This window comes from Mauremys mutica, chromosome 3 (assembly GCF_020497125.1).
Source record: "Mauremys mutica isolate MM-2020 ecotype Southern chromosome 3, ASM2049712v1, whole genome shotgun sequence".
Lineage (NCBI taxonomy): Eukaryota > Metazoa > Chordata > Testudines > Geoemydidae > Mauremys > Mauremys mutica.
In genome coordinates, this window is record NC_059074.1 from 3,087,230 (window position 1) to 3,115,134 (window position 27,905).

Consider the following 27,905-nt stretch of genomic DNA (forward strand, 5'->3'; position numbering starts at 1 on the left):
TATCGCTCTGGCTGACATATTGGCGGAGCCGACCTGGGGAGGCAGGGTGGGAACCAGAGCTCAGCGGGCGCCTGTGACTGGCGCTGGAGGGGTTCATGGAGGAGCTGGCGACGGAGACGGCCAGCCAGGCAGTGCTGCCAGCACTTGTGATAGTTGGTGTTTTCCTTAACGCCCCAGCAGGGCACGTTGCAGGGACCCACCCCCCCCGGCCTGGGACTAGGGGAGAGTCTCGGCTCCGTGCAAAGGGCAGAAAAATCCCAGGCCCCCCGGCTCCCGGCTCCCAGGCCCCCCGGCTCTGCTGCCCCCCGGCTCCCAGGCCCCCGGGCTCTGCTGCCCCCCGGCTCCCAGCCCCCCCGGCTCCCACGCCCCCCTGGCTCCAACTCCCTGCAGCTCCCAGGCCCCATGGCTTTGCTGCCCCATGGCTCTGCTGCCCCCCGGCTCCCAGACCCCACAGCTCCGCTGCCCCACAGCTCCCAGGCCCCCCGGCTCCGCTGCCCCCGGCTCCCAGGCCAGGCTTTGGGCACCGGCTTTTGGATGCTGGAAGGGGCCCCTGGCCCTGGGGGGAGGGGCCGCAGGCAGGCAGGTGCCTGGCGGGGGCGGGGCAGGCGACGCTGCCAGGAGTGGAGATGGCGGCTCGGGAGGCGGGAACGGGAGTCGGTGCCCGTGCGTTACGTCATCACCATGCGCCGGGGGAGGGGGAAGCCCCCGCCCGCTGGGCTGTCCGGCCCGCAGCACGTGTGTGGGGATCCCAGGGGGCAGAGCCGGCAGCGCGGAGCCTCCCCGGTGAGTGACATGCGGGGACAGCGGCGGGACCCCGTGTGGGGCGCGCTGGGGCGAGGGGATCCCGCGTGGGGTACGGGCAGCGGCGGGGGGGAGCCCGCGTGGGGCGCGCTGGGGGGCGGGGAGCCCGCGTGGGGCACGGGCAGCGGCGGGGGGGAGGCCGCGTGGGGCGCGCTGGGGGGCGGGGAGCCCGCGTGGGGCACGGGCAGCGGCGGGGGGGAGCCCGCGTGGGGCGCGCTGGGGGGCGGGGAGCCCGCGTGGGGCACGGGCAGCGGCGGGGGGGAGCCCGCGTGGGGCGCGCTGGGGGGCGGGGAGCCCGCGTGGGGCACGGGCAGCGGCGGGGGGGAGGCCGCGTGGGGCGCGGGCAGCGGCGGGGGCGGGCAGCGGCGGGGCGGGGGCTCCCTTACGGTTCGGCCCGCGGCGCTGCCAGACCCGGGCGGCCGGGGGCGGCGGGAGCAGCCGGGGGACAAGCCTGGGGAGGGGCCCCGTCGGGGGCGGGGCAGCGGTGCTAGCTCAGCAGGTGGAAGCGGGCCCCCCCCCGGGCTGAGAGCGGGCCCCGGGTTCGGTACCGGCTGGGGGGGCTGCAGGGGGAGTTGGGGGGGGCTGGTGAGCTCCTAGCTCGGGGATCTCACAAGAAATGTGCTGGTGGCCTCAGAGTGCGGCCCCCAACTCCTAAAACACTTAATTAACTCCAGGAAAAACCAGTAAATATGCACATAGACATGTTCACGTCCTTGTAATTCATTTCTGTGGGGTTTTATTGCAGACTCAATAATCTGCAGTTGTCTATAATCCTTACCGGACCTAAACAGAATAGACACATACGGAGCTTTGCATGTTTTCATTTTGTAGTTAATTTTTTTCAGACTTGCTAGCTAGGAAGCTTGCTACTGTGAAAACTGGTAGTTGTATATTTGTTAATATCACTTTTCACAGCAGGTTGACTCAGCCCCAGCAAGCTGGAGGAGAAATTAAGCCCTGGATGGGGAGATGGCTGGGGGGTGGAGTGAAGCGGGGGTCAGGGCAGTCAGTGGTGGAGGGTGAGCCTGGGGCTGGAGCCTTGGGTCCCACTGCACAGCTGGGGGCTGGAGGAGGCAGTGGGGTCGGGGTGGCGTGAGAGGGCGAGGCCAGAGCCCGAAGCCCGGTGGCTGGGGGATGGAGCCCATTGCTGCACGGCTAGAGCCCACCACCCCACGGCTGAAGCCTGAGCCCCACCACCCCTGGTAAGGTGGAGAACTCATACTGGTTGCCTGCTCCTACACTGTTTGGGACTCTGGAAGGGGGTAGGGACCAGGCCCTGGGGGAGGGGCCACTGTTTCCCCCCTCCCCCATCATCAGTCTGTATCCAGCACGGCCACAGGCTCCCGGGCCCGGGGGTGGGGGGTCAGGCGCTGTGCGATCCAGGGCAGAGATGTTGGAGATCGGCACAGGGTTACTGAGTGTTATCACAGCCCCTGGGGACTCCCAGCCCCCGGGAAGTGCCCAGAGCAGGGCTGTGTATGCAGAACACCTTTAGTTTCCCCAAAGGCAGCAGCGCCTCTGCCTGGACAGGCCTCAACAGAGCCCTGGCCTGTCTTTGACTCCTCACCCTCCTGGCACAGGCCCTTGGCCTGACCTCAGAGTCTGGAGTGAGCTCCCAAGTGCAGCCCCTCCCACTGGGGGCTGGATAGCGCCGTGGTTCATCAGTGATTTAGAGAATGGCACAGAGAGTACACTTATAAAGTTTGTGGACGATACCAAGCTGGGAGGGGTCGCGAGTGCTTTGGAGGACAGGATTAAAATTCAAAATGATCTGGACAAACTGGAGAAATGGTCTGAAGTAAATAGGATGAAATTCAATCAGGACAAATGCAAAGTCCTCCACTTAGGCAGGAACAGTCAGTTGCACACATACAGAATGGGCAATGGCTGCCTAGGAAGGACACTGCGGAAAGGGATCTGGGGGTCACAGTGGATCACAAGCTAAATATGAGTCAAGAGTGTAATGCATAAAAAGTGAACATCACTCTGGGCTGTATTAGCAGGAGTGTTGTAAGCAAGACATGAGAAGTGACTCTTCCGCTCTAGGCTGCGCTGTTTAGGTCTCAACTAGATTGTTGTGTCCAGTTCTGGGTGCCACATTTACTCATGAGGAGATTCTGTGCCAAAAAAATTAAAAATTATGTGCACAGTATTTTAAAGTTCTTCAAAATTCTGCCAATTTTATTTGCCAAATGTGGCAGCTCCAGCATGACATTGGGGAACACAGGCCACTGGCTGCCCAGGGGTGGAACGCTGTGCAGCCTCCCCCCGACATGGACTCAGTGGTGAGGCTGTGCCCAACCCTGGCACAGCTGAGGAGTGATGGGCGCAGGAAGTGCACGTCGGGGAGAGGGGAGGAGTTTGCAGAACTTCCTATAGCCAGGGGAAAAATTTGAGGGTGGGCTGAAGTCCTGTCCTCCCCAGCCCAGCTGGGACTAGCAGCTGAGCCTGATGCAGGGTGGGAGCCACCAGTCGGGTCTTTCCCACTCCCACCTCCACCCCCCAGTGCCCTGGGCCCCCAGAACATGCTGCTGGGGAGGGTCACGGGACCACTCTTGTGGTTTCCCTTTGCTTCTCCCATCAGAAAGTCATTTTTCTGCAGGGAAGCAAAGAAATCTGCAGGGGACATAAATTCTGCGCATGTGAAGTGGTGCAGAATTCCTCCGGAGAACACATTTCAGACAAGATGTGGACAAACTGGAGAAAGTCCAGAGAAGAGCAACAAAAATGATTAAAGGTCTAGAAAACATGACCTGTGAGGGAAGATTGAAAAAACTGGGTTTGTTCAGTCTGGAGAAGAGAAGACTGAGAGGGGACATGATCACAGTTTTCAAATACATAAAAGGTTGTTACAAGGAGGAGGGAGAAGAATTGTTTTTAGCCTCTGAGGACAGGACAAGAAGCAATGGGCTTAAATTGCAGCAAGGGAGGTTTAGGTTGGACATTAGGAAAAAGTTCCTAACTGTCAGGGTGGTTAAACACTGGAATAAACTGCCCAGGGAGGTGGTGGAATCTCCATCCTTGGAGGTTTTTAAGAGCTGCTTAGACCAGTGGTTTTCAAACAATTTTCTGGTGACCCAGTTGAAGAAAATTGTTGCTGCCTGTGACCCAATGGAGCTGGGGATGTGGGGTTTGGGGTGTGGAAGGGGCTCGGGGCTGGGGCAAGAGGTTGGGATGCGGGAGGGGCTAGGGGTGCAGGCTCTAGGGTGGGGCCAGGGATGAGGGGTTTGGGGTGCAGGGTAACACACTGGGGGGCTCGCAAGGCTCCCGGCCCTGCTGTGGGGAGCAGCCCCTGGCAGCAGGGACTGGGGGGGCTGTTCACCCAGCTCACTGTTGCTGCAGCCCGAGGTGTCGCCCTTCCTGTGGCTCCGCTGTGAGCCGCAGGGCACCACCTCCGTCCCCACTCACGGGCCTGGCTCAGTGACAGGGGGAGCTGCTTATGCCCACCCCAGGGGGTCTGTCCTGGCACTGCCCCGCCCGTCCCCCTAGCCCCCCCCCCCCTCACCCCCAGGCAGGCGAGCCCAGACAAGCTGTCGCATGCACGCAGGTGCCAGGCGATCACGGGCTGAGCCGTAATCCCAGAAAATATGCCCCACAAAATTCCTCCTGCCACAAAGCTTCTGAGCAATGCAGCCCCTGGCCAGCCCCGAATCCGGCCAGCCCCTCCCCCCTGGCTCCGGCCCTGCTCCGCCCGGGCTCCCCCTCCAGAGAGGAAGCTGCCTCCCCGCCGTGGTGTGGGGATGGTGATGTGGGGTTCGCCCTGTGCAGGGGCCGGGAGCCCCATCTGTGCTCCCCTCTAGCCATCTGCACCCCCCGGCGACGGCAGGGTCAGACATGGGGATTGGCCCTTCACCCCTCCTCCCTGCGTCTTAGCCAGCAGGTCGCCCCCTTAGCAGCCTCCTGGGAGGTGTCCCCTGCAGGGCTGGGGCCATGCTGCCCCCGACCCGACGTGGCAGTGCTGGGGCTACCCTCCGGGTGGTGTCAGGACTGGGCGTTTGCAGCCGTGACCCATTGCTGTGCCCTGCAGGCCGGGCCAGCGGCTGCCCTGTGAGTCCTGTGATGGCAGCGTCTGGCTGAGCCACCACCTGCTCCAGCCTGGGCGCTGCCCGGTTCCTGCGCCGAGCACGGTGGAGAAAGTGGGGCTCTGGCCAGCCTGGGGCCAGTGTGGTGCTGGCCACAGGAACGACACCCTGGGGTCTCCTGAGCCCCAGGCAGGGTGGGGAACCCACCCTGGACACCTTTCACTCCTCTGCTGCCCCAGCTCCTGCAGTGACCCCCCACGGCCCTCTCCGTCCCAGTCACTTCCCCTGCTCCGGGACGCCGGGCCCGAGCTGTGGCAGGTTCCGAGCCAGTCTCCTGCCTCTTGCCTGGCTGGCTGATCTGTATTGGTGGGCAGGGATTGGCCGGGTGCAGGGCCTGGCTTTGGGGAATGGGGCTTGGCACAGACACAGGATCATAGAATCATAGACCTGGCAGGGACCTCGAGAGGTCACCTAGTCCCGTCCCCTGCACTCAGGACAGGACTAAGGATTATCTGGACCATCCCTGAGAGGGGTTTGTCCAACCTGCTCTGAAAAATCCCCAAGGATGGAGAGTCCACAACCTCCCTCGGCAATTTATTCCAGTGCTTAACCACCCTGACAGCTAGGACGTTTTTTCCTAACGTCCAACCTAAACCTCCCTTGCTGCAATTTAAGCCCATTGCTTCTTGTCCTGTCCTCAGAGGTTAAAAAGAACAATTTTTCTTCCTCCTCCTTGTAACAACCTTTCACATCCTTAAAAGCTGTGATCACGTCCCCTCTCAGGCTTCTCTTTTCCAGACTAAACAAACCCAATTTTTTCAAACTTCCCTCACAGATCATGTTCTCTAGACCTTTAATCCTTTGTTGCTGCTCTTCTCTGGACTCTCTCCAATTTGTCCACATCTTTCCTGAAATGTGGCGCCCAGCACTGGACACAAGACTCCAGCTGAGGCCGTATCAGCGCGGAGCAGAGCGGAAGAATTACTGCTTGTGTCTTGCCCTTACAACACTCCTGCTAATACAGCCCAGACTGAGGTTTGCTTTTTTTGCAAGTGTTACACTGTTGACTCATATTTAGCTTGTGATCCACTATGACCCCCAGATCCCTTTCTGCAGTATCCTTCCTAGGCAGCCATTGTCCATTCTGTATGTGTGCAACTGACTGTTCCTGCCTAAGTGGAGCACTTTGCATTTGTCCTTATTGAAGTTCATCCTGTTTACTTCAGACCATTTCTCCAGTTTGTCCAGATCATTTTGAATTTTAATCCTGTCCTCCAAAGCACTCGCGACCCCTCCCAGCTTGGTATCGTCTGCAAACTTCATAAGTGTGCTCTCTGTGCCATTATCTAAATCACTGATGAAGACATTGAACAGAACCGGACCCAGAACCGGACCCTGCGGGACCCCACTCGTTATGTCCTTCCAGCCTGACTGTGAACCACTGATAACTACTCTCTGGGAACGATTTTCCAAATAGTTTTGCACCCACCTTATAGTAGCTCCATCTAGGTTGTATTTCCCTCATTTGTTTATGAGAAGGTCATGTGAGACAGTATCAAAAGCCTTACTGAAGTCAAGATATTCCACATCTGCTTCCCCCCATCCACAAGGCTTGTTACCCTGTCAAAGAAAGCTCTCAGGTTGGTTTGACAAATCCATGCAGACTGTCACTTATCACCTCATTATCTTCTAGATGTTTGCAAACTGATTGCTTCATTATTTGCTCCGTTATCTTTCCGGGTACAGAAGTTAAGCTGACTGGGCTGTAATTCCCTGGGTTGTCCCTATTTCCCTTTTCATAGATGGGCACTAGATTTGCCCTTTTCCAGTCTTATGGAATCTCTCCTGTCTTCCAGGACTTCTCAGAGATAATCACTAATGGCTCAGACATTTCCTCAGTCAGCGACTTGAGTATTCTAGGAGGCATTTCATCAGGCCCTGGTGACTTGAAGACACCTAACTTGTCTAAAGCTCAGACAGTCTCCCAGCCTGTCCTGAGAGCAAACACTCCTTTTACCCCTCTGGGTAAACATGCAAAATATAGGGAAACTGAGGCACACATAGGGGTCATAAAAATATTACAGAACATTTCCCCTTGGTCACAGTGCCGGAGCATGTAGAAGTGTCTGTGAGACGACAGAGCTGTGAGGACCTGGCGTACTGTTAGGAAGGGCTGGATCCAGCAGGAAATTTTTCCCAGGGTAGGGCCAGGCGCCGCCCTCCCAGCAGCCGCTGCTTGGAGTCTTTCCGTGACCCGGGGAAATGCTCGCCCCTGGGCTCTCGGGTGTCCAGAGCCCAGCCCAGCCTCTCGGCAGGGAGCTCGCTGAGTGGCGTCTGCCGAGGAGGGACTGGCACGGAAACCAGAGCCCAGCAGTTCTAGGGCAGCCAGTGACTCCACACAGGAGCCCAGGGAGCAGAGGCTCTGACACCCCTGGAGCCTGGCTGCGGTGACGGCTTTGGGGGCTCTGCCGTGAGGGGCCAGGCAGCAGCTCTTGGGGGGCAGCAGAGGGACCAGCCAAGGGCCCAGAGCAGGACCTGGGGGCGAGGCCCGTGCCATGCCATCCCTGCGCTGGGACATGCTTCACACGGTGGCAGAGAGTTCACAGAGCAGGGGATCTGGAAGCCAGGACTCCTGGCTTCTGGGAGGGGAGTGGGGTCTGGTGGGTCAGGGAGTGGGGCTGGGCCCAGACTCCTGGGTTCTCTCCCTGGCTCTGGGAGGGGAGTGGGGGCTGGTGGTTAGAGCAGGGGGGCTGGGGGCCAGGACTCCTGGGTTCCATCCCTGGCTCTGGGAGGGGAGTGGGGGCTGGTGGTTAGAGCAGGGGGGCTGGGGGCCAGGACTCCTGGGTTCCATCCCTGGCTCGGGGAGGGGACGGGGGGCTGGTGGGTTAGAGCAGAGGGGCTGGGGGCCAGGACTCCTGGGTTCTCTCCCTGGCTCTGGGAGGGGAGTGGGGGCTGGTGGTTAGAGCAGGGGGGCTGGGGGCCAGGACTCCTGGGTTCCATCCCTGGCTCTGGGAGGGGAGTGGGGGCTGGTGGTTAGAGCAGGGGGGCTGGGGGCCAGGACTCCTGGGTTCCATCCCTGGCTCTGGGAGGGGACGGGGGGCTGGTGGGTTAGAGCAGAGGGGCTGGGGGCCAGGACTCCTGGGTTCTCTCCCTGGCTCTGGGAGGGGAGTGGGGGCTGGTGGTTAGAGCAGGGGGGCTGGGGGCCAGGACTCCTGGGTTCTCTCCCTGGCTCTGGGAGGGGAGTGGGGGCTGGTGGTTAGAGCAGGGGGGCTGGGGGCCAGGACTCCTGGGTTCTCTCCCTGGCTCTGGGAGGGGAGTGGGGTCTGGTGGGTCAGGGAGTGGGGCTGGGCCTAGACTCCTGGGTTCTCTCCCTGGCTCTGGGAGGGGAGTGGAGGCTGGTGGGTTAGATGAGGGGTGGCCGGGAGCCAGGACTCCTGGGTTCTCTCCCCGGCTCTGGGAGGGGAGCGGGTGGGGCTCTTGGATTAGCAGGTTTGCCAAGTGCTGTAGCTGCGGGGCGGGGCTGTTATTGCAGCCGCGCTGCCTGCGTTTTTTGGCAGCGTTTCCCTGTTGCCGGTGGAGCCGGCGAGGTTCAGGACGGCGTCGCAGGGCTGGGGCTGCTGCGGCCCGATGAGTCGTGGTGAGATCTGGCCCCGCAGCGCCGCCCTTGAGGAGGGGCAGGTTAGGCACAGGCCCAGTGCCTGGAAATGCCCCAAGGAGCTGCCGTCTCGGCGGGGCCACAGAGGTGAAATCTGGGCGGGTGTCAGCTCCCCGCCGTGTGCTATGGGGCTGGGAGGGAGCGGCCCGGCTCAGCAGCCGTGAAATGGTTAATCTGCCATTCCTCCGCCCCCCCCCCCCCCCCCGACCCCTGCAGGGTGCCCAGCCCAGCCCAGCCCGGAGCAGTCGGGTCCTTGAGACGGGCTGAGCTAGTCGGAGCCGAGCGAAGGTCCCTGCTGCGCTATCTCCTCGCTGGCTGCTTGCCCGTGGGAAGTGGGTGAAGGGGCAGCCCTGGGCCGAGGGCACCTGGCTGCAGCTGGCTGGGCTGCGGCATGTGAGCCCTCCCCGTGTGCCGTGCCAGCGCCTGGCACTGGGGCCGGGGAAGAGCTGCTCACCGACCCCTCTCTTCTCTTCCAGCTCGGCGGCTGTGCGGGATGGTGGCGGGGCCCGAGGCGCGTGCCGGAGGCGCGGGGGGCCGGTGAGCGGTGCCGGCGCAGCCCCTGCATGGCCCGGGGCGGGTAGAGCCGAGCGCGAGGCCGGCGCGACTGGCATGGCCGGCCTGGGCAGAGCCGGCGGGCGCAGGAGGCTGTAGTGCGGCCGGCAGCGTTGCCATGGCGTTCACGGTGGCGGATTACACCGTCTTCGTGCTGCTGCTGGTGCTCTCCTCCGCCATCGGGCTGTTCTACGCGCTGAGCGGCGGCCGGCAGCGCACGGTGCAGGAGTTCCTGCTGGCCAACCGCAGCATGAGCTTCCTGCCCGTGGCGCTCTCCTTGCTGGCCACCTTCCAGTCGGCCGTGGCCATCCTGGGCGTGCCGGCCGAGATCTACCGCTTCGGCACCGAGTACTGGCTCCTGGGCTGCTGCTACCTCCTGGGCCTCCTCATCCCCGCCCACGTCTTCATCCCTGTCTTCTACCGCCTCCACCTCACCAGCACCTACGAGGTGACCGCCCGGCGGGCAGGACGGAGCCACGGGCGGGCAGGGCCACGGGCCGGGGGGGCAGGGCGGTGGGGGAGCGGGGGGGCTGGGCGGGGTGATGGGCTGGTGGGGGGGCAGGGCCATGGGCCGGGAGGGGCAGGACGGTGGGGGAGCAGGGGAGCCGGGAGGGGCAGGACGGTGGCGGAGCAGGGGGGCAGGGCGGGGTGATGGGCCGGTGGGGGGCAGGGCGGTGGGGGAGCTGGGGGGCTGGGCAGGTGATGGGCCGGTGGGGGGGCAGGGCCATGCGCTGGGAGGGGCAGGACGGTGGTGGAGGGGGGGGCTGGGCGGGGTGATGGGCCGGTGGGGGGCAGGGTGACGGGCCTGTCTGCCCCCCCGCTCACCCGCCTGCCTCTCCCTTCTCCCCCGGCAGTACCTGGAGCTGCGCTTTAACAAGGCTGTGCGTGTGTGTGGCACCGTCACCTTCATCTTCCAGATGGTGAGCGCGTCTGTCTGGCCCCCGGCTCCGGCTCCGCCCGGGCCCCCGGTATGGGTGGGTGGCTGGGCTCTGCTGGGAGTTGAGGGGGCCGGTACGGGGCAGGCTGCACTGCAGCCCCCAGCGCGCAGCGGGGTCAGACATCTCCCATCCCAGGCGCACGGCATGCTGGGAGCTGCAGCTGGTCACTCCGGCTCTTCCAGACGCCCGCCTCCCTGCTCCGCACCGCGGGGCCTGCCGGGGCTGAGTGCGCACGCGGGGAGCCCCCGGGACGGGACGGGACGGGCAGGCGCTGGGGCTCAGTGTCTCGGCCAGGGCCCCAGCGGCCGTGGGCTCGGGTCGGTTCCCGTTGGGGTGGGAGGGACTGCGGCCCCTCGGGGTCCCTGGGCGCAGGCAGCACGGGTGCAAGCGTTTCACCCTCAGAGAACTCGCCCTGGGCTGTGGGCCCTCCTGGGCCCTCCAGGAGAAACCCTCAGCACAGGGAGCCTCTGTTGGCCAGGGCTGGGCTGGCAGGGGGCTGCACATGGGGCATGAGGGGCCTCTCTGAAGGTGGGGCAGGAGGGGCCCTGGCACACATCACCCTGCCCCACGCCTGGCGCTGAGGAGTGCTGCTAATCCTCCCGCTTCCTGGGTGTTGAATTCCTCCCACCCTCCATCAGCCTGGTCCCGCTGGGCCCTGCGCTGGCCTGTGGGGCTGGCTGCCTCTGTTCCGCGTCTCTCTGGCTGGCTCAGGCCACCTGGGCACCGTAACTGCTGCTGCTTCTCTCCCCTGCAGGTGATTTACATGGGGGTCGTTCTCTACGCACCCGCGCTGGCTCTCAATGCAGGTAATGCAGGGAGGGCGGGGTCCTGAGCCCAGGGGCGGGAGGGATAAACAGAGAGGGGCGCAGGATAGACGTACCAAAGGCAGTGGCTGAGGGATATTGGGAGGTTTTCACCCAAGGTGCCCATAGCCTGTGGAACTCACTGCCACTGGGTGTCACTGAGCTCAAGATTTTAGCCAGATTCACAGCGGGATCAGCCGTTTCTCTGGCTCACGGAATATCCAGCGCTAGGCTGGTGAGTCTGACGCCGTCTGGCTGGGAGATGACACCTCCTGCGCTGGCGTTACCGCTGCTCAGGGGCCTGGCCGGGAGCTCTGGGGGCACAACACCTCCCCACCCCCAGCAGGGGCGAGGTGCGGCCGGGCCACGCGGCTCACGCTCCTCTCGCTGTGAGGAGAGGCCCGTTCCCAGGCTGGGGGGTCTGTTCCCTCCCCAGCGTGCCTGGTGTGAGCGGACTGGGGTCTCTGGGGCGCTGGCTGCCTGGCCCCCACCCTTTCCTGATGGCTGGTGTTTTCCTTGCAGTGACTCAGTTTGACCTCTGGGGGGCGGTGCTGACCATGGGGCTGGTCTGCACCCTGTACACCACCCTGGTAAGCGCCGGCGCCAGCCCATGCGGGGTGAGGGGCCGGGGGCTGCTCTGGGAACCGTCTGAGATGCAGGGCGGGGGCGGGGAGCGAGACCGGAGCAGACACGCGTTCCCCATGGCCCAGGGTCTGTCGGTGCCCAGCCTGGCCCGGGCCAGGAGGCACCAGCAGGCAGGGGAGAGACCCCCTGGCGCCCCAGCTAGGCAGCTCCCGGTGTGGCTGGGGCAGGGCTGCTTCTGAACACCCCAGTGATGGGGCGTCCAGCCCTGCCCCCCTCTCCCTGCCCTGCCCCCCTCTCCCTGCCGGGGAGCAGCCCCCCGCCCTGCCCCCCTCTCCCTGCCGGGGAGCAGCCCCCTGCCCTGCCCCCGTCTCCCCGCCCTGCCCCTCTCCCTGCCGGGGAGCAGCCCCCCGCCCTGCCCCCCTCTCCCTGCCGGGGAGCAGCCCCCAGCCCTGCCCCCGTCTCCCCGCCCTGCCCCCATCTCCCTGCCGGGGAGCAGCCCCCCGCCCTGCCCCCGTCTCCCCGCCCTGCCCCCCTCTCCCTGCCGGGGAGCAGCCCTCAGCCCTGCCCCCGTCCCCCAACCCTGCCCCCCTCTCCCTGCCGGGGAGCAGCCCCCAGCCCAGCCCCCGTCCCCCTGCCCTGCCCCCCTCTCCCTGCCGGGGAGCAGCCCCCAGCCCTGCCCCCGTCGCGGTGCCCTGCCCCCGTCTCCCTGCCGGGGAGCAGCCCCCTGCCCTGACCCCGACCCCCTGCCCTGCCCCCCTCTCCCTGCCGGGGAGCAGCCCTCAGCTCTGCGCCTCTCTCCCTGTCCTGCCCCCCTCTCCCTGCCGGGGAGCAGCCCCCAGCCCTGCCCCCGTCCCCCAGCCCTGCCCCCCTCTCCCTGCCGGGGAGCAGCCCTCAGCCCTGCCCCCAGCCGGACCCGTCTCCCTGCTTTGGAGTGTCTCCGGAGAGTCACCCTGACCCCTCCTTCTCACTTTCCTCCCTGCCCTCTGGTGACGCCCCGTGTCTGCCCCTAACCTGGTGCTGGTCCCTGCCCCCCTGTGCCGAGGGTTCTCCGCCGGGCAGGTGTGCTGGGGGCTCCGAGCTTTGGGACTGGCCTCTGCTGGGAGGGGCTGATGCAGGGTGGCCCCTGCGCTCCTGCCCTGTGCTCAGGGCTCTGCTCTGGGCCCGTTGCTTCCGCAGGGCGGGCTGAAGGCCGTCATATGGACCGACGTCTTCCAGACGCTGGTGATGTTCGCAGGGCAGCTGGCCGTCATCGTGGTGGGCACCGTCAAGGTGGGCGGCATGGGGCAGGTCTGGCAGCTGGCGGCCGATCAGGGGAAGATCTCTGGAATTGAGTAAGTGGAACCGTGGAGACCCCGCGGGCCCCCGGCGCTCTCACCCGGTAACGTCTGCCTGGTGCCCCAGCCCGTGGCCGCTCAGCCCTGGTTAAGGGGGTGGTGGGGAGAACCCAGCCCACTCCCGTGGGACCTGCCTGCGCTGCGGGTCAGGGAAGGCCCGGGGGGCGCTAGACACGCCACGGCCAGACGCAGGAGAGAGCTGCCCTGCCCTGCCACAGGGGCAGTCGCACCATGCACCCAGCCCCGAGTGCTCTGGGGGGCCGGGACCCCTCCCTCCCAGCCCCACAAGCTCAGGTTCCAGCACTTGGCCATCTGTGTCTTGCTGCAGCCTCAACCCCGACCCCTTTGAGCGTCACACCTTCTGGACCCTGGCCGTCGGAGGCGTCTTCATGATGCTGTCGCTGTACGGCGTGAACCAGGCCCAGGTGCAGCGCTACCTGAGCTCCCGCACCGAGCGGGAGGCCGTGCTGTGAGTACGGGGCGGGGGGAGCCGTGGGGCGCAGCCAGGCAGGGGCCCTGGGCAGCTCACCGCTGTGTCGCAATGGGACAGCTGGGAGGTGCTCTGCACGGGCTCCCCGGCTCCAGCGGGGCGGGGACCCCACAGCCAAGGCCTTCGGAGCTGCCTCCGACCCCTACACCTGCCGTGCCCGTCTGGGCCGTGCCCGGGGAGCGCTGGGCCCGGCTCCCTGCTGGCGAGGGCTCTGGAGAACCGGTCCCAGGGGTTCCTGCCTGCACGCGCCCCTGTAACACCCCCTCCTCCCTCGCAGCTCCTGCTACGCCGTGTTCCCCTGCCAGCAGGTCGTGCTCTGCCTCAGCTGCCTCACGGGCCTTGTCATGTTTGCCTATTACCAGGAGCATCCGCTCACGGCACCCCAGAGCCAGGCCTCCTCGGACCAGGTGAGTGCCGGGCTGGGCCCGGGATCGACCGCCTTACCCTAAAGCCAGGGGATTCCCGTCTGCGAGAGCTCTGGGCAGCTTTCTCCCTCGCTCGGAGACGGCCCCTCGGCCTTGCTCCCATCGGGACCCCATGGGCTCGCTGCTAGAAGGGGAACCTTCCCTGGTGCCTGCCTGAGTCAGCAGAGAGCCTGCAACGCTGGCTCTGGGCAGGGGAATGGCACCACGCAGCCCCGGGGCGTTGACTCTGAAACCCAACGATGGCGGCTCTGAGTGATGGTGCTGCTGCTTGTTTTCACGTGCTGTCCCTTACCCTGGGTGCCCGGCCTCTCGCCCCCCTCGGTGAACCAGTGCCCTGATCTCCCCTCTCCTCCCCCGGCCAGCCGGTCCCTGACCAGCTTCCTGCCTTTGCAGGAGGGGAGGGTAAGTCCATCAATGGCTATTAGCCAGGATGGGTAAGAATGGTGTCCCTAGCCTCTGTTCATCAGAGGATGGAGATGGATGGCAGGAGAGAGATCACTGATTATTGCCTGTTAGGTTCACTCCCTCTGGGGCACCTGGCATTGGCCACTGCCGGTAGACAGATACTGGGCTGGATGGACCTTTGGTCTGACCCGGTACGGCCTTTCTTATGTTCTGCAGCTGGTTCTGTACTTCGTCATGGACGTCCTGAAGGACCTTCCCGGCCTGCCCGGCCTCTTCGTCGCCTGCCTCTTCAGCGGCTCCCTGAGGTGAGTGCCCCGCGCCCGGGTGCTGAGAGTCCCGTGTCCGGGTTGGGTGTGACGGGAGCAGGGCTCTCCCAGCCGACCCCAGCTCCTCTCTCTGCCTTGCAGCACAATTTCCTCGGCCTTCAACTCCCTGGCCACGGTGACCATGGAGGACCTGATCCACCCCTACTTCCCCGGCCTGCGGGAGTCCCGTGCCACGCTGCTCTCCAAGCTGCTGGGTGAGTCGCGCTCCTGCAGGCCACGCAGCTCCCTGCTGGGGGTCCGAGCCACACTCCCGGGGGACGGGGCGTCCTCCCAGCCCCTGACCGCTGCCTGGTCCCAGTGGCCATGCAAAGGAAGACCCTGAGCCAGCCCTGGGCAGGCAGGTCTGTGGGAGCTCGTCCCCATCTGGATCTGCTGCCCCAGCCCCAGCTCTGCCAGTGCCCTTTAGTCCCGACCCGCAACCCCCTGCTAGTCCGGCCCTGCCCCCCCAGCTCTGCCGGTGCCCCTCACTCCTGACCCGCAGCCCCTGCTAGCCCGGCCCTGCCCCCCCCCAGCTCTGCCGGTGCCCCTCACTCCTGACCCGCAGCCCTCTGCTAGTCCGGCCCTGCCCACCTCTGAGCTCTGCCGGTGCCCCTCACTCCCGACCCGCAGCCCCTGCTGCCCTGGGCTCCTGGCTGTGCCCTGCCCAGGGGCAGGTGGCTGTATTGAGTGATGCTGCAGCTTCTAACCCCCTTCTCCCCCCCTCCCAGCTCTCAGTTATGGGCTGCTCTGCCTGGGGATGGCCTACCTCTCCTCCATGATGGGCCCCATGCTGCAGGTAGGACATGCCCTGCCCCGGGCTCAGCCCAGGGAGGTGCTGGGGTGGGCGGGGGAGGAGCTGGTGTTCTGGCCACTTGCCAAAGGACTTTGTGCTCAGATTCATAAACTCCTGGGCTTCAAGGCCAGAAGGGCCCATCCTGATCCTCCCGTCTGACCTGCCCACTGCAGCCCCCAGACCCCCCCCCCTGCCCCCGCAATAGGCCCCGAGCCTCTGTTGTCCTCAATCAAGGCTTCACGTGACAGAGACTCCACCATTCACACTAGTTCAAACCAGCGAGTGACCCAGGCCCCAGGCTGCAGAAGGAGGCAAACCCCCACCCAGAGTCTCTGCCAGCCTGACCCGGGGGAAATTCCTTCCCCGCCCTAAATCCGGGGATCAGTTAGACCCTGGGCATGTGGGTGAGACCCACCAGCCAGCAGCTGGGAAAGAATTCTCTGCAGTGTCCCATCCCCGGCCGCTGGGGAGATTTGCTGCTAGCGGTCGCAGATCAGCTCCATGCCATCGTAGGCAGCCCCAGCACACCATCCCCTCCATAAACTGATCACGCTCAGGCTGGAAGCCAGTTCAGGGATTTGTCTCCACTGCTCCCCTTGGGCGGCTGTGTGACGGAGCGATTCTGGCGGGACCCAACTGAGAGTGTCAAATCAGGACCAATTGCTCAAACAGGGCAGTCACAGCCCTAGGCTGGTGTTTTTCCACCTCTAAGGCACCAAACCAGCCAGACAAAAAGGACTTTGGTCTCACCCCACTGGCTAACCACAAGTCACACAAGCAATTTCCTTAGGCACTCCAGTCTCCCAGCATCACCACCAGTGCACTCGTCCTGGAGATGAATGGTTATGAAAACCAACACCCCAATAAAAGAAAAAGGTTCTCTCGATCCCAAAGGACCAAGCCCCAGACCCAGGTCAATATACACATCAGATCTTACCCACAAATCACGCTGTTGCCAATCCTTTAGAATCTAAAATCTAAAGGTTTATTCATAAAGGGAAAAAGGTAGAGATGAGAGGTAGAATTGGTTAAATGGAATCAATTCCATACAGTAATGGCAAAGTTCTTAGTTCAGGCTTGCAGCAGTGATGGAGTAAACTGCAGGTTCAAATTAAGTCTCTGGAATACATTCCCTGCTGGGATGGGTCATTCAGTCCCTTGTGTAGAGCTTCAGTTTGTAGCAAAGTCCCTCCAGAGGTAAGAAGCAGGATTGAAGACAAGATGGAGATGATGCATCAGCCTTATATAGACTTTTCCAGGTGTAAGAATCTCTTTGTCCTCAATGTGGAAAATTACAGCAAAATGGAGTCTGCAGTCACATGGACAAGTCTCTGCATACTTTGCTGAGTCACAAGGCGTGTCTGCCTTCTCTCCATGGGTCAATTGTGTAGCTGATGGTCCTTAGTGGGCCATCAAGCCAGCTAGGCAGGGCTAACACCAGCTTGTCTGGGATATTTCCCAGAAGCAGAGCATAATACAAAATACAGACAGTACAGAGCCAATACTTATAACTTCAACTACAAAATGATACACAGACACACAGACAGCATAATCATAACCAGCAACCCAGAACCTGGTCTTAGACACCTTATATGACCCCCTTTACTTAAGATTTGGTGCCACTACAGGACCTTGGTTGCAACCCATGTTCTATATGGTCCCAATTTATATCAATAACGTCACAGGCTGCTCCAGAGTTTCACTCCTCTGGTGGTGAGAAACCTTCATCTAATTTCAAGTCTAAACCTGTTGATGGCCAGTTTCTAGCCACGTGTTCTTGTGTCCACATGGGAGTTTAGCTTCAATAACTCCTCTCCCAGCCTGGTGTTTGTCCCTGGGGTGGATTTAGAGGGAGCGATTCGATCTCCCCTCGGCCTGTGTCTGGTCAGGCTAAACAAGCCGAGCTGGTTGTGTCCCCTCGCGTAAGGCAGGTTTTCCGTTCCTGCCATCAGCCTCGTCGCCCTTCTCGGCACCTCTTCCAGTCTGAATTCCTCTTTCCTACCCACGGCACAGCAGCTCTGCTTGCATTGTCCAGCCGAGGGCTCACCAGTGCCTGGTGTAACGGTACTAACACGTCCCGTCTCTCCGGGAAATCCCTCGCCTGATGCACCCTAGGACTGCGTTAGCTTTTATCACGGCCGCATCACACTGGCGGGCGGCTCATAGTCACCCCGTGATGGACCCAGACACCCAGGTCTCTCCTGCTCCATTGCTTCCAACGGAGACGTCCCCAGCTCACTGTGCCTTGTGTAACGGTACCGGCACTTCCCTCTGAACGCCCGCCAGGTGCCCTAAGGGGCTTGTTCCTAGTACGTGTCCCCCCCCCAGCCTGAGGCAGGGAGCCCGCTGCCCTCTGTCCCGGGGGGCTGTGCCCTGGCTGCAGGGGTGACGCGCTCTCTCCCCACAGGCTGCCATCAGCATCTTCGGCATGGTGGGCGGCCCGCTGCTGGGACTCTTCTGCCTGGGGATGTTCTTCCCGTGTGCCAACCCCACCGTGAGTGTGTCCCCCCCCGCCTGGGCCCCTCCCTAGGGTCTCCGGGCCCCAGCCCTGGGCTGGGCCTGCGTCTGCCCCCATCCCCTTCGGGTCTGGCCGCCGAGCTGGGGCGGGGGGCGCAGCAGGCCTGGTACTGGCCAGGCCCCAGTCGCTGTGAATCTCTGGGCTCCAGTGCAGCCACTGCAGCGCGGGGGAAACTGAGGCTGTGCCCAGCAGGGAGATGGATTCAACTGGGGCATGGCCGCTCCACCGGCTGGGCTGGGGTTTCGGTGCCTCCCCAGCGGGGTGGAGCAGCCCCTCGGGGTCAGGGAGGGCCCTGGAGCTGCACGGGCCGCTGCTGACTGCTGTCCCCGTGTGCAGGGTGCGATCGCTGGGCTGGCAGCTGGGCTGGCAATGGCCTTCTGGATCGGCATTGGGAGCCTGGTGTCCAACCTACGGGCGGCCCCCTCGGCCCCGCCGCTGTCCAACATCACCGACTTCCCCCAGACCAGCAGCCTGAGCACGGCCATCGCCACCACCCTGCTGACCTCAACCCCAGCCCCAAAGCGGTGAGTGGGGGGAGCCGTGCTGCGGGGAGGGTGCTGGGGACAGGGCTCCGTGGGGGCAGGGTGCTGGGCCCCGGCTGGAGGCTCCTGGGAGACCGAAGGAGCATCCCCCGAAGGGGTGTTAACATCCTGCCAGGCTGCAGGTGCAGGCGCGCGGGGTCCTGGGCCCGCCAAGGAGCAGAGACGTTCAGCGGGTGCCAGGTCCCCAGCTGCCCCCTAACCCGGCTGTTCCCCCCACAGCCTCTCGGGGCTCCAGAAATTCTACAGCCTGTCGTACATGTGGTACAGTGCCCACAACTCCACCACCGTCATCCTGGTGGGCCTGCTGGTGAGCCTGCTCACGGGTACGTGCGGGGGGCTCCTGGCTGTGTGCGGGGGGGTGGGGGGGTGAGAGGTTCTCATGGATCCAGAGGATCTGGCTACACCCCAGTTTTACGCAGGCCCTGGTGTGCCGCAAGGGGAGGGCTCCTGCCTCGGCCCATCGCCCTGCCCAGCGAGTCCCACTGAGCCAGACTCAGCCGCTCTGCAGGGACCCCTGTGCCCGCCAGTGCCTGCAGCGACACCAGGCAGCCTCTCCCCAGAGCCGGTCTCGGGCCCCTGGGCACGGCGTGGGGGGCCCTGGGCTTGGCCCAGAGAATTCGGGGTTAAGTCCCTGCTGGCCGACGCCAGGGCCACTGGAGCCAGCCTGCTCCATGAACCAGACCCCTGCCTGCTGGAGCTTCCCACTGTCCGTGGGTCTGTCCTGGGCTCCCACTGTCTGCCTGCTCGCAGCTCTAGCTGGTCCTAGCCTTCGGCGGTGCCGCGCCCCCACCTCCTGTCTCCTACCCACGGGCTGGCAGCCCTGAGCCCGGCGGGTCGCGGCCAGGCCCTTAGGTCAGGGACAGGACAGAAAATCCCACTCTGGGCTGTGTGGGGGCGGGAGGAAGGGACTGGGGAGGCGGGGGAATGAAGGGCTCGTGGCTGCGGGCAGGAGCTCAGGTTTGGGGGCCCCCAGGCTCCCTGTTAGGCTGGGGGCCGGATGCCCCTGGCAGGCCCGTGACCGGAGAGCAGAGGCTACGGCCCAGCATGCAGCGCTGCCCCTCGGGGGGCGTCTGTCCTGCGGCCGGGGGCTGCAGGCTCCTGGCCGTGGCCGGGCCAGGCACAGTTGCCCCAGGGGAGGGCAGGGAAGGAGAGACTAGACCCAACCCTGCCTCCCCTGGCACCGGGGGTCTCTGCGCCCCTGGCCTGGGGAAGTGCAGGCTGACGTGGGGACAGTCCGAGGGGTGCAGGGGCCCATGTAACCCCCTGTGCTCTGTCCCTCGCCCTGGCAGGCCCCACCAAGGGAGCGACCGTCAACCCTCGCACCATCTACCCCGTGCTGCCCCGGCTGCTCTGCTGCCTGCCCCAGAGGTACCGGGAACGGCTGAGCTGTGGGGTGGGCTGCTCCGCCGAGGTGAGTGGCTGGGGGGTCTGAGTGCGGCAGGGCAGGGCAGGCCGAGATCCCAGTTACTGGCCCTGCCCGGCAACACGCACCCACGTTATTCCATATGGTTCCCGCCCGAGCCCCCGTCATCGCCGGGCACTGAACCCCTGTCGTAGGGCCGCTCTCGGGGGGCCGCCAGCAGGGGGCTGTTTGGCGGCTCTGTCACAGGAGGCCGGTCGGCAGCGCAGGCCTGGAGCTGGGCACGGCTGGGAGTCTCGGCTGGTCCTTGCCCACCCAGGCGAGCCTTGCCCTGGTGCCGGGCCTGAGGACAGAGCTGTCGACCTCCGGCCCCCCCCTGGAGCTTTCGGCTCTGAGATCCGCTGGGCCCGGGCCCCAGAGGGAAGGGCCGAGACCTTGAACCTGACCTGCTGCCTGTGGGCAGGTGGGATGTGCTGGCAGGCGCCCATGTTGCCGGGGAGAGGTGCTGCAGCAGGCCGTGCTAGCTGGACTCCCTGCCGTGCCCAGGGCTCCTGCTCCAGGTGGGATGTGCTGGCAGGCCCCCATGTTGCCGGGGAGAGGTGCTGCAGCAGGCCGAGCTAGCTGGACTCCCTGCCGTGCCCAGGGCTCCTGCTCCAGGTGGGATGTGCTGGCAGGCCCCCATGTTGCTGGGGAGAGGTGCTGCAGCAGGCTGAGCTAGCTGGACTCCCTGCCGTGCCCAGGGCTCCTGCTCCAGGTGGGATGTGCTGGCAGGCCCCCATGTTGCTGGGGAGAGGTGCTGCAGCAGGCCGAGCTAGCTGGACTCCCGGCCGTGCCCAGGGCTCCCTGCCCAGGTGTGTCGGTTGCCGTGAGGCGGCTGGGGGCTGGAGCCCGTATAACTGGGGCGGGGTCTCCCAGCCGTGGAGGGGGTCGGGCGCATTCGGCCCAGGGGCAGGTCACTGCACTGGGGGCTGTCACCGCTCGCCCTGTGGCCTGTAGCTCCCAGCCTGCCGGTCCCGCCCCGCGTGTGTGCGCCCCACACAGCCCTGGGGCAGCCGCTCGCTCCCCAGCACCCTGGCTGCAGCCGCACTCGCTTCCACGGGCCAGGGGCCCTGTCCCCGGCTGCCAGCCCCCGGCTCTGGGCACCGTACAGCCCCTGGGAGAAACCCCCCCGTCGGTCCCTGGGGCTAGGCCCTCTGCCCCGCCCCCTCCCGGCACCGCCCGCCTGCTCTGCCATGGGCCCCCTAGGGAGCCCCCGGTCTCCAGCCTGCAGTGACTCAGCCAGCCACACAGGAGCTTTACTGAGCATCTGGACCCACCCAGGCCGTTCTCAGGGCCCTCGGGCCTGGCCAGTCTCAGCCCGGCCAGCTGGGTCTGTCCCGTCCCCATGGGCCCCGGCTGCTGCTTGTCCCCAGCCCACCTCCTAATATCCCCTCCCCCACCAGCCCCTCATCTGTCCTGTGTCCTCCGTGCCAGGTAAACAGGCTGCCTGCACCCTCGCTCTTCCGGCCTCGGTTCCCCCTCCCCGGCTGGGCAGGTCCCCGGGCCCCTCTCTCCGCAGCCCGTTGTTCTCCCACTGGCCAGAACCACCTGGCTCCCAAGCTGCCCGGGTCACCAGGTCACCAGTCACTGGGTCCCCAGGCTCCAGGCTGTGTCTGGGGTCCCGGCTGCTAGGCAAGGTCACACCTGGTCCTCTGCAACCCCCCTTCCACCCCCTCGCGACACATGCAGCACCCAGGGAAACTGAGGCACGCACCGTGTTCATGCAAAACACTAAGAACTGTCCCACTTCATCCCAGGCCCCTGCACACTCCCAGTCCTGAGTGTCCCTAAAACCATGTGCCCTGCAGCGCCCAGCCCTCCCCTGCACACTCAGGGCTTGGCTACACTTGAAAGTTGCAGCGCTGGGAGTTACAGCGCTGGTGTGTGGCCACACTCACAGCTACCAGCGCTGGTGTGTGGCCACATTTGCAGCATTTACAGTGCTGTTGGGAGTGCTGCATTATGGGCAGCTATCCCAGCGTTCAAGTGGCAACAACATGCTTTTCAAAAGAGGCGGGTGGAGGGTGGTGGACTGTGACAGGGAGCGGGGAAGGTAGAGAGAGTGGATTTTTGGAGCCAACACTGTGTGTTAGCTTCCTGGATTGAAAAATCACAAAATGTTCGCGAACCCTTAGTCTTAATTGCAAACAGCCTGCCTCCAACGCTGTTTCTCTGTCAAGCAAACTGCTTGCCTCTCATTTGATCGTTCACAGCCAGATAGCTCCTGTTTGCTGTGATCAGTGTTTGTTTTTTAGATAAGCAGTTCAACGGAGCTCCCATCGGAGTTCACAACAAAACAAAGAGAGTAATTTAGTTAAAAGCATTCTGGGATATCTCCTTATTCCCTGGAGGCCAATAAAAGCGCTGGTGTGTGTCCACACTTGATGAGCAGCGCTGGATCACCAGCGCTGCAATCGCTACACCCCAACCTGGCCAGGTGTACAGCCAGCGCTGCAGCCAGGGAGTTGCAGCGCTGGATGTGCCTTGCAGGTGTGGACGGTTACTAATTGCAGCGCTGGAAAGTCTCTACCAGCGCTGCAACTTGCAAGTGTAGCCAAGCCCTCCGAGCAATAATACGGCTCCTTTAGAGAGACCAAAGCAAATCACATCTTGTTACCCTAACTGGGGCGAATCCACCCTGCCCTTCACACGCTGCCCGGAGCTGGGTTATTGTACACAGACAAATGAGTCACACAGCAGCCATCAGGGTACGTAAGGAAGGGAGCTCCCAGCCCAATACTCTTTCCGGTGACCTGGTGTCACGGAGTGTAGGGGAGAAGGCCCTGCACCCCCGGCCTCCCTGCCGATTCACCAGGACTCTCAGCCAGCCAGTAAAGCAGAAGGTTTATTTAGACGACAGGAACACAGTCCAACACAGGTCTTGCAGGCACAGATAACAGGATCCCCCCCTGTTAGGTCCATCTTGGGGCCCCGGGAGCCCCACAGCCCCCACTGGGGATCAGAGCCCTCTCTCCCTGCTTCCCCTCTGTTCTCCAGCCAACTCCCGTCTGCCCAGCCCCCTCCGGCCCCTCCTCTCTGCTCAGCCTCTTTCCCGGGCTAGGAGGTCACCTGACCCCTTTGTCTCCCACACCTTTAGATGCACCTTTGCAGGGAGGGGCCGGGCCATCCGTTGCTAGGAGACAGTGTCAGGCATTTGGCTGCATGGCCTTTTGCTGCTAGATACTTAGGATCTGTCCCCAGCCCCCAGTGCGAACAGTCCCACTTCGTCACACCTGGGCTTTGTTCAAGGTGGATTTCTCCTTCCCAGCCATGGCAGGCTGGCTCGCCACCGACACGCTAGGGGCTGGTTTCTTTTGGTGAAAGCTCTTTGCCCACGCAGGTTTCTCACCTACGTTCAGTTTGCAGAGACCTCCCCCTCCCCCACACCTTTCTGGGCTTGCCAGAGCCCTGCTCCCTTGTGCCTGCCCTGTGGGCTTCCCATCCCCTGTTGGAAATGGGGCTTCCAGGTTGTGACTCTGCCACGCGTAACGGCCGTAGGAGACGGGGACAGCGGTGATGTTCCCTGCTGGCGGGGAAGGACCTGTTTCTCCTTTGCTGGGACACTCTGAAGTGCAGTGTCCCATAGTTCCTGATGGAGTGTCACTGCCGTGCAGACATTTGGTGGTGCTGTTAATCACCAGCGTGTGTCAGGCCTCACTAAACACCTCACTCCCTACATGGTTATAACCCAGAAATGTTGGACACAATCCGATGATCCAGTTGCTTAGCAGGTGAGGTTCAGAGCCCCTGTCTTCATAGCCCAGATAAAGTTTCTCTTCCCTACTGGAAGCTTTCTCCTGCCTCACTTGGTAGCATGGGGCTTCGTTTGCCTGGCACATAAGTGACCTGCATTGTCTCTGCTTGACCCTGGGCTGGGCACAGAAGCAAAGACGCCTTCCTTTGTCTAGGGCAGACCCGTTTACCAACTCCCCTGACATGCCTGGTTTAAACACCCATGAGTGTAATTCCAGTGTGTATCCATAACTCGTACTACACACCGCACGGACATCATGCAAGAACATGAATGACCAGCGAGGCATTAGCTTCCCAGTGACATATGACATGACACCTGGTAGATACAGGTTAGAGCCACAGTGAGCTGGGGTGCATGGAGCTGGTCTCCTCAGCTGATCTGGGGGAGCCCCTGGCCGCCGGCACTGGGATCGCTTAGGGCCCCAGTGTTACTGCCGGGACGGGGCCGGGCTCCGAGCCGGCCGGAGGTGGGCGGTGGCGCTGCCGGGACGGGCTCCAAGCCGGCCGGAGGTGGGCGGCGGTGGCGCTGCCGGGACGGGGCCTGGCTCTCAGCCGGCCGGAGATGGGCAGCGGCGGTGCTGCCGGGACGGGGCCGGGCTCTCAGCCGGCCGGAGGTGGTCGGCGGCGGTGGCACTGCCGGGACGGGGCCGGGCTCTCAGCCGGCCGGAGGTGGGCCGCGGCGGTGCTGCCGGGACAGGGCCGGGCTCCGAGCCGGCCGGAGGTGGGCGGCGGCGCTGCCGGGACAGAGCCGGGCTCCGAGCCGGCCGGAGGTGGGCGGCGGCGGCGGCGCTGCCGGGACAGGGCCGGGCTCCGAGCCGGCCGGAGGTGGGCGGCGGTGCTGCCGGGACAGGGCCGGGCTCCGAGCTGGCCGGAGGTGGGCGGCGGCGGCACTGCCGGGTGCTGCTCTGTGAGAGCTCAGCGAGGAATCCAGCCATCTCCCAGGCCGGGCTCTGACCTGACCCTTGCCCATGGAGATGGCCCTGGGGCCAGATGGCCTCAGCCTGGCTCGGGGGCGCTGGAGGCAGCTGTTTGCCAGGCCTGGGGCCATCTCGATGGTGGTGGGGGCTGGAACGTGGCGAAGGGCAGACGGGGAGGTGGCGCTGGAGCCCTGGCGTCTGACCGGCTCACCTAGCAGCTGCAGGTGGCTTTGAGAAGGGCCCAAGGGAGACCTGGTCCTTGTGGGGCGCAGCCAACGAGGGGTTGGGGGGAGGGGCCGTTCCCAGTGCTGCTCGTTGGGTGCGTCCCTCCAGCAAGGACTCAGCCCACTTCAGCGCGTTCCCTTGGACCCGTCCACCTCTCCCAGGCCAGCCAAGCATGCCCTGGGCAGCAGGTCGAGCGCTGCCGGGGGGACGCAGGACAAGAATGGGTGTCTGGCCTCTGCCCGCCGACAGGCGGGAGCCAGCCGTCAGCACCGCGAGGGCGGGGTCCATCCCAGGGCCTGGCCCCAATGCAGCTCGGGCCGGGGCTGGGACGTTGGCTCCAGGTAGCCGGCGGGGGCTTGCTACTCTCTGAGCTGGCTCGGGCCTGGGAGCTTTAAGCGCTGGGCTGGAGCCGGCCCTGCAGGGTGGGCAGGCAGCTGCAGGGTGGGAGGAGGAAGGGAGGCGCTGGCTGTTCCAGGCAGGAGCGGCTCCAGGACTCGTCCCGAGTTCAGACCTCGAGCAGGGGCTGTCCTGAGTGCTGGGAACACAGGCAGCTGGTGGCTGGCAGGGGTAGAGGGAGCAGGTCCATGGGGCCAGCCCCATGGCCCATTTCCTGCCCCCTGAGCCTGCCGGTCCACTGCCCCTGGTCCAGCTAGGAGCCAGCGCCTGCCAGTGGGGAAAGACCCCAGTCCCCCTCTGACCCTCGTCTTTCCCTGCGCAGGACGGGGGCTGCGTGGAGCCGGCGCCCCGTGCCCCGGAGAAGACCAGCAATGGGATGCCGAATGGCCCCCTCGGGGGCCTGGCCCGTGCGGAGGAGGCAGAGGAGGTGGAGGGCGAGGGCTTTGCCAGGACGGAGGGCACTCACACCTACATCCTGCAGGAGACGTCGCTCTGAGCGGGCCCAGGCGGCAGAGCGGGTGGAAAGCCAAGGCCCCGCTGGGAGCACTGGCCTCGCCCCAGGAACGGTTCTGCTGAGCGCGCACAGCACGAAGGGGCCGCTCCCCTCCTGGGGCGGGTTCCTGCCCCCCCAGGCGCTCCCTGTCCCCTGCGTGCGGCTCAGGGCTCCACGCACACTCAGGCCGCAAAGCACCAAATGACCCGGGGTGGCTGGCGCCCACCATGCGCTGCCGGAGCCCGGCTGATGGAGTCAGGCCCCAGCCTGGGGCTGGCGTAGCCCTGCCTTGCTGGCCTCTTGCCCACATGCCCTGCAGGGCACAGGGGTTAACTGCTGTGATGTGCCAAGCCCGGGGGGCGGGTGAGACCTCACTGGTTCCCAGGCCTGGAGCTGGGCCGTGCACTGATGCACCGGGCGATGCTGTGAGGGGACCAGCCGGCCTCCCGCTGCGTGGGGCCAGGCCCTCGTTTCTACGTGCGCTAATCCCTGCAGTCCGTCCGTCCATCCCTGCACAGGCCTCCCCTGCCCATGGGGGGCGGAGGGGGTGTCTGCAGGACCCCTGGACCCCCCCATTTCCTGAGGTCTGGGCTGTCTGCCCCTGGAGCCAAGGGCCCTGTCCCTCAGCCTCCCACTGGCCCGCTCTGTGCCCCGACGCGGAGATGGGCCCTGCTCTAAGTCTTTGGTGCCTCCTAACAGACTCTGCCCTGGCCCCACCCGGCGGGGGCCATGTGCCTTTCCCTGCCATCGGGCCCCGGCCCCTGGGCTCAGGTCGGCTCATGACGGGGGGCGGGGCGAGGCTGGGAGCCGGCCCCTTGGGGCACTGGCAGGAGGCTGAGTGGGCCCAGCCCGGGGCAGCACCTCCCGCTCTGGCTGTGGGGCGCTGGGATTCTGCACTGCAGCCCTCGAGCCCGTTTGCACCATGCCAGGTGCTGCCCCAAGCTGCACGGCATGCTGGGAGCTGGACTTTGCTCAGGCCCCGGCTCCAGTTGCAGGTGGAGATGATGGACCAGCTGCATTCCTGGGGGCTACGGGGGCTGCGGCTCTGCCCTTGGCACCTGGGCCGTTAGCTGGGCTCAGAGCCCTTGCTGTGCCCTGGCGCCTGGTGCTGCACCACCTTGGGCTCCCTTTTGCCCTGGCGCAGAGCCCAGCCTGTGCCCCGCATGTTACCGTGGGGGGCAGTGACGGTGCTGTGGGGTAGATTGGTGGTGACGCATGCAGCCACGGGGCGGGGCCAGCATGGGCGGCTGGCTGCTCCCAGGGGCCCCGGGCATGGCTCTCCCAGCGGGGGGGCTCGCGCTGCTCCTGCGGCAGCTAGTGGGGGGACATAGGCCACAGCTACAATTTGCAATGATGCCCCCTGCTGGCAGCCCTCCCATAGCCAATGTCCCCCGCTTCCTGCCCCCTGCTCCCAGTGCCCCACAGCCAGTGCCCCTGTTCTCAGACCCCCACCCCATCCCTGACCCCTGCTCCCAGTGCCCCACAGCCAGTGCCCCCCATCCCTGCCCCCTGGGGCCCTTCCCTGATTCTGTTCAATGAGTTGTTCTAATTGTTCGTTAATTGTCTCTTGCCCCCAGCACCTGGGGCTGTTGTCTCAGTAAAGTGATTCTCTGTGATTACGCTGCCGTGTCGCGTCTGGGCCCTGTTCTGCGGAGCCCCCTCCCCACCCGCCTGCGGGGAAAGCGACCCCGGCCCGAGACCCATCGGGGCTGTGCTGGCAGGGGCAGGATGGGGCAGTTCTGGCTCCCAGCGTGGGAGCTCAGGCCTGGGGCACCTGCCAGGATTGCTGCCCACGCACCAGCCTGCGGGGCAGGAAGGGAGCTGCAGCCACTAGTGGCTGTTCCTGGCACGGGGCTGCCAGGGCTGGGCCCACCCTGGCTGACCCCTCCGGCTCCGCAGTCAGCGCCAGCCTGGTCGCCCTCGGGCCAGTGCAGCAGGGCCCACTGCTGCTGCTCAGCCCGGGCAGAGGCTGTCGGCTCGCGTGCCCGGAGCCAGGCCAGCCCAGCCTTGTGGGATGGGGCTGGCTCTGTGGCTTTGCCTCTCGGGCAGGGGCAGGCTGCTCCCCAGCCTCCGGCTGGCCCGGGCTGAGCGGGACGCCCCAGGCGGCAGGAGGAGCCAGTCGCGGCTCTGATGGGGGCCTCGGCTCGCTCCATTCCTGCCCTGTTCCTGGACCAGGGCTGCAGCGCCAGGCCTGGCAGGGAGCCCAGGGGGCTGGGGGGGGGGAGCCTGGGCAGCACCTAGGTGTGTGGGCTGCGAGGGGGATGAGCCAGGCCCCGGGGCTGGGGGGGGAAGACGGGACCTAAATGGCCAGTAGAAAATGTTGCAACACAAGCGCCCAGGCAGAAAACGAGATTAAACCAGCTCGAGCCACAAGGGAACAAGGAACGTTCTCCAAATCCGCTGGAAGCGAGAGGAAGCCCAAGGACAGGGCAGGCCTGTTGCAATGAGAGAAAAGCAATGAGCCACCGTGGGGAAATGGTGCCGTGTGAGTGACGTCTTTGTTTCGGTTTCACCCAGAAGGTTGGTGGTGACTGGACGTCTAACGTAGCGAATG

The 27,905-nt window shown here is 64.7% G+C and overlaps 1 protein-coding gene across 2 annotated transcripts; it reads left to right on the forward strand.

The window, feature by feature from the left end:
* Positions 1-672: 672 nt before the first annotated feature.
* Positions 673-26,970, forward strand: SLC5A6 (solute carrier family 5 member 6). Of its 2 annotated transcripts, XM_045010739.1 has the most exons (16): positions 673-783; positions 8,955-9,478; positions 9,885-9,950; positions 10,723-10,774; positions 11,294-11,361; positions 12,533-12,687; positions 13,019-13,159; positions 13,458-13,587; positions 14,227-14,315; positions 14,418-14,530; positions 15,044-15,111; positions 17,516-17,602; positions 17,963-18,150; positions 18,388-18,491; positions 19,458-19,579; positions 25,181-26,970. In XM_045010739.1, exons 2-16 carry the CDS (start codon positions 9,149-9,151, stop codon positions 25,352-25,354), a joined length of 1,887 nt encoding a protein of 628 aa, XP_044866674.1. In that variant the 5' UTR covers positions 673-783; positions 8,955-9,148; the 3' UTR covers positions 25,355-26,970. The 2 variants fall into 2 exon arrangements, with proteins under 2 accessions (XP_044866674.1, XP_044866673.1); XM_045010738.1 differs by lacking the exon at positions 673-783 and having other exon boundaries at positions 8,714-9,478.
* The last annotated feature ends 935 nt before the right edge of the window (positions 26,971-27,905 follow it).

What these genes read in the sequence shown, in the direction of transcription:
- SLC5A6 (XM_045010739.1), top strand. Translation starts at nt 9,149, where the DNA reads ATGGCGTTCACGGTGGCGGATTACACCGTCTTCGTGCTGCTGCTGGTG. An exon ending in CGCGCTGGCTCTCAATGCAG is followed by an intron (nt 10,775 to 11,293) that starts GTAATGCAGGGA and finishes TTTTCCTTGCAG; the next exon opens with TGACTCAGTTTGACCTCTGG. An exon ending in GCTGGTGAGCCTGCTCACGG is followed by an intron (nt 18,492 to 19,457) that starts GTACGTGCGGGG and finishes TCGCCCTGGCAG; the next exon opens with GCCCCACCAAGGGAGCGACC.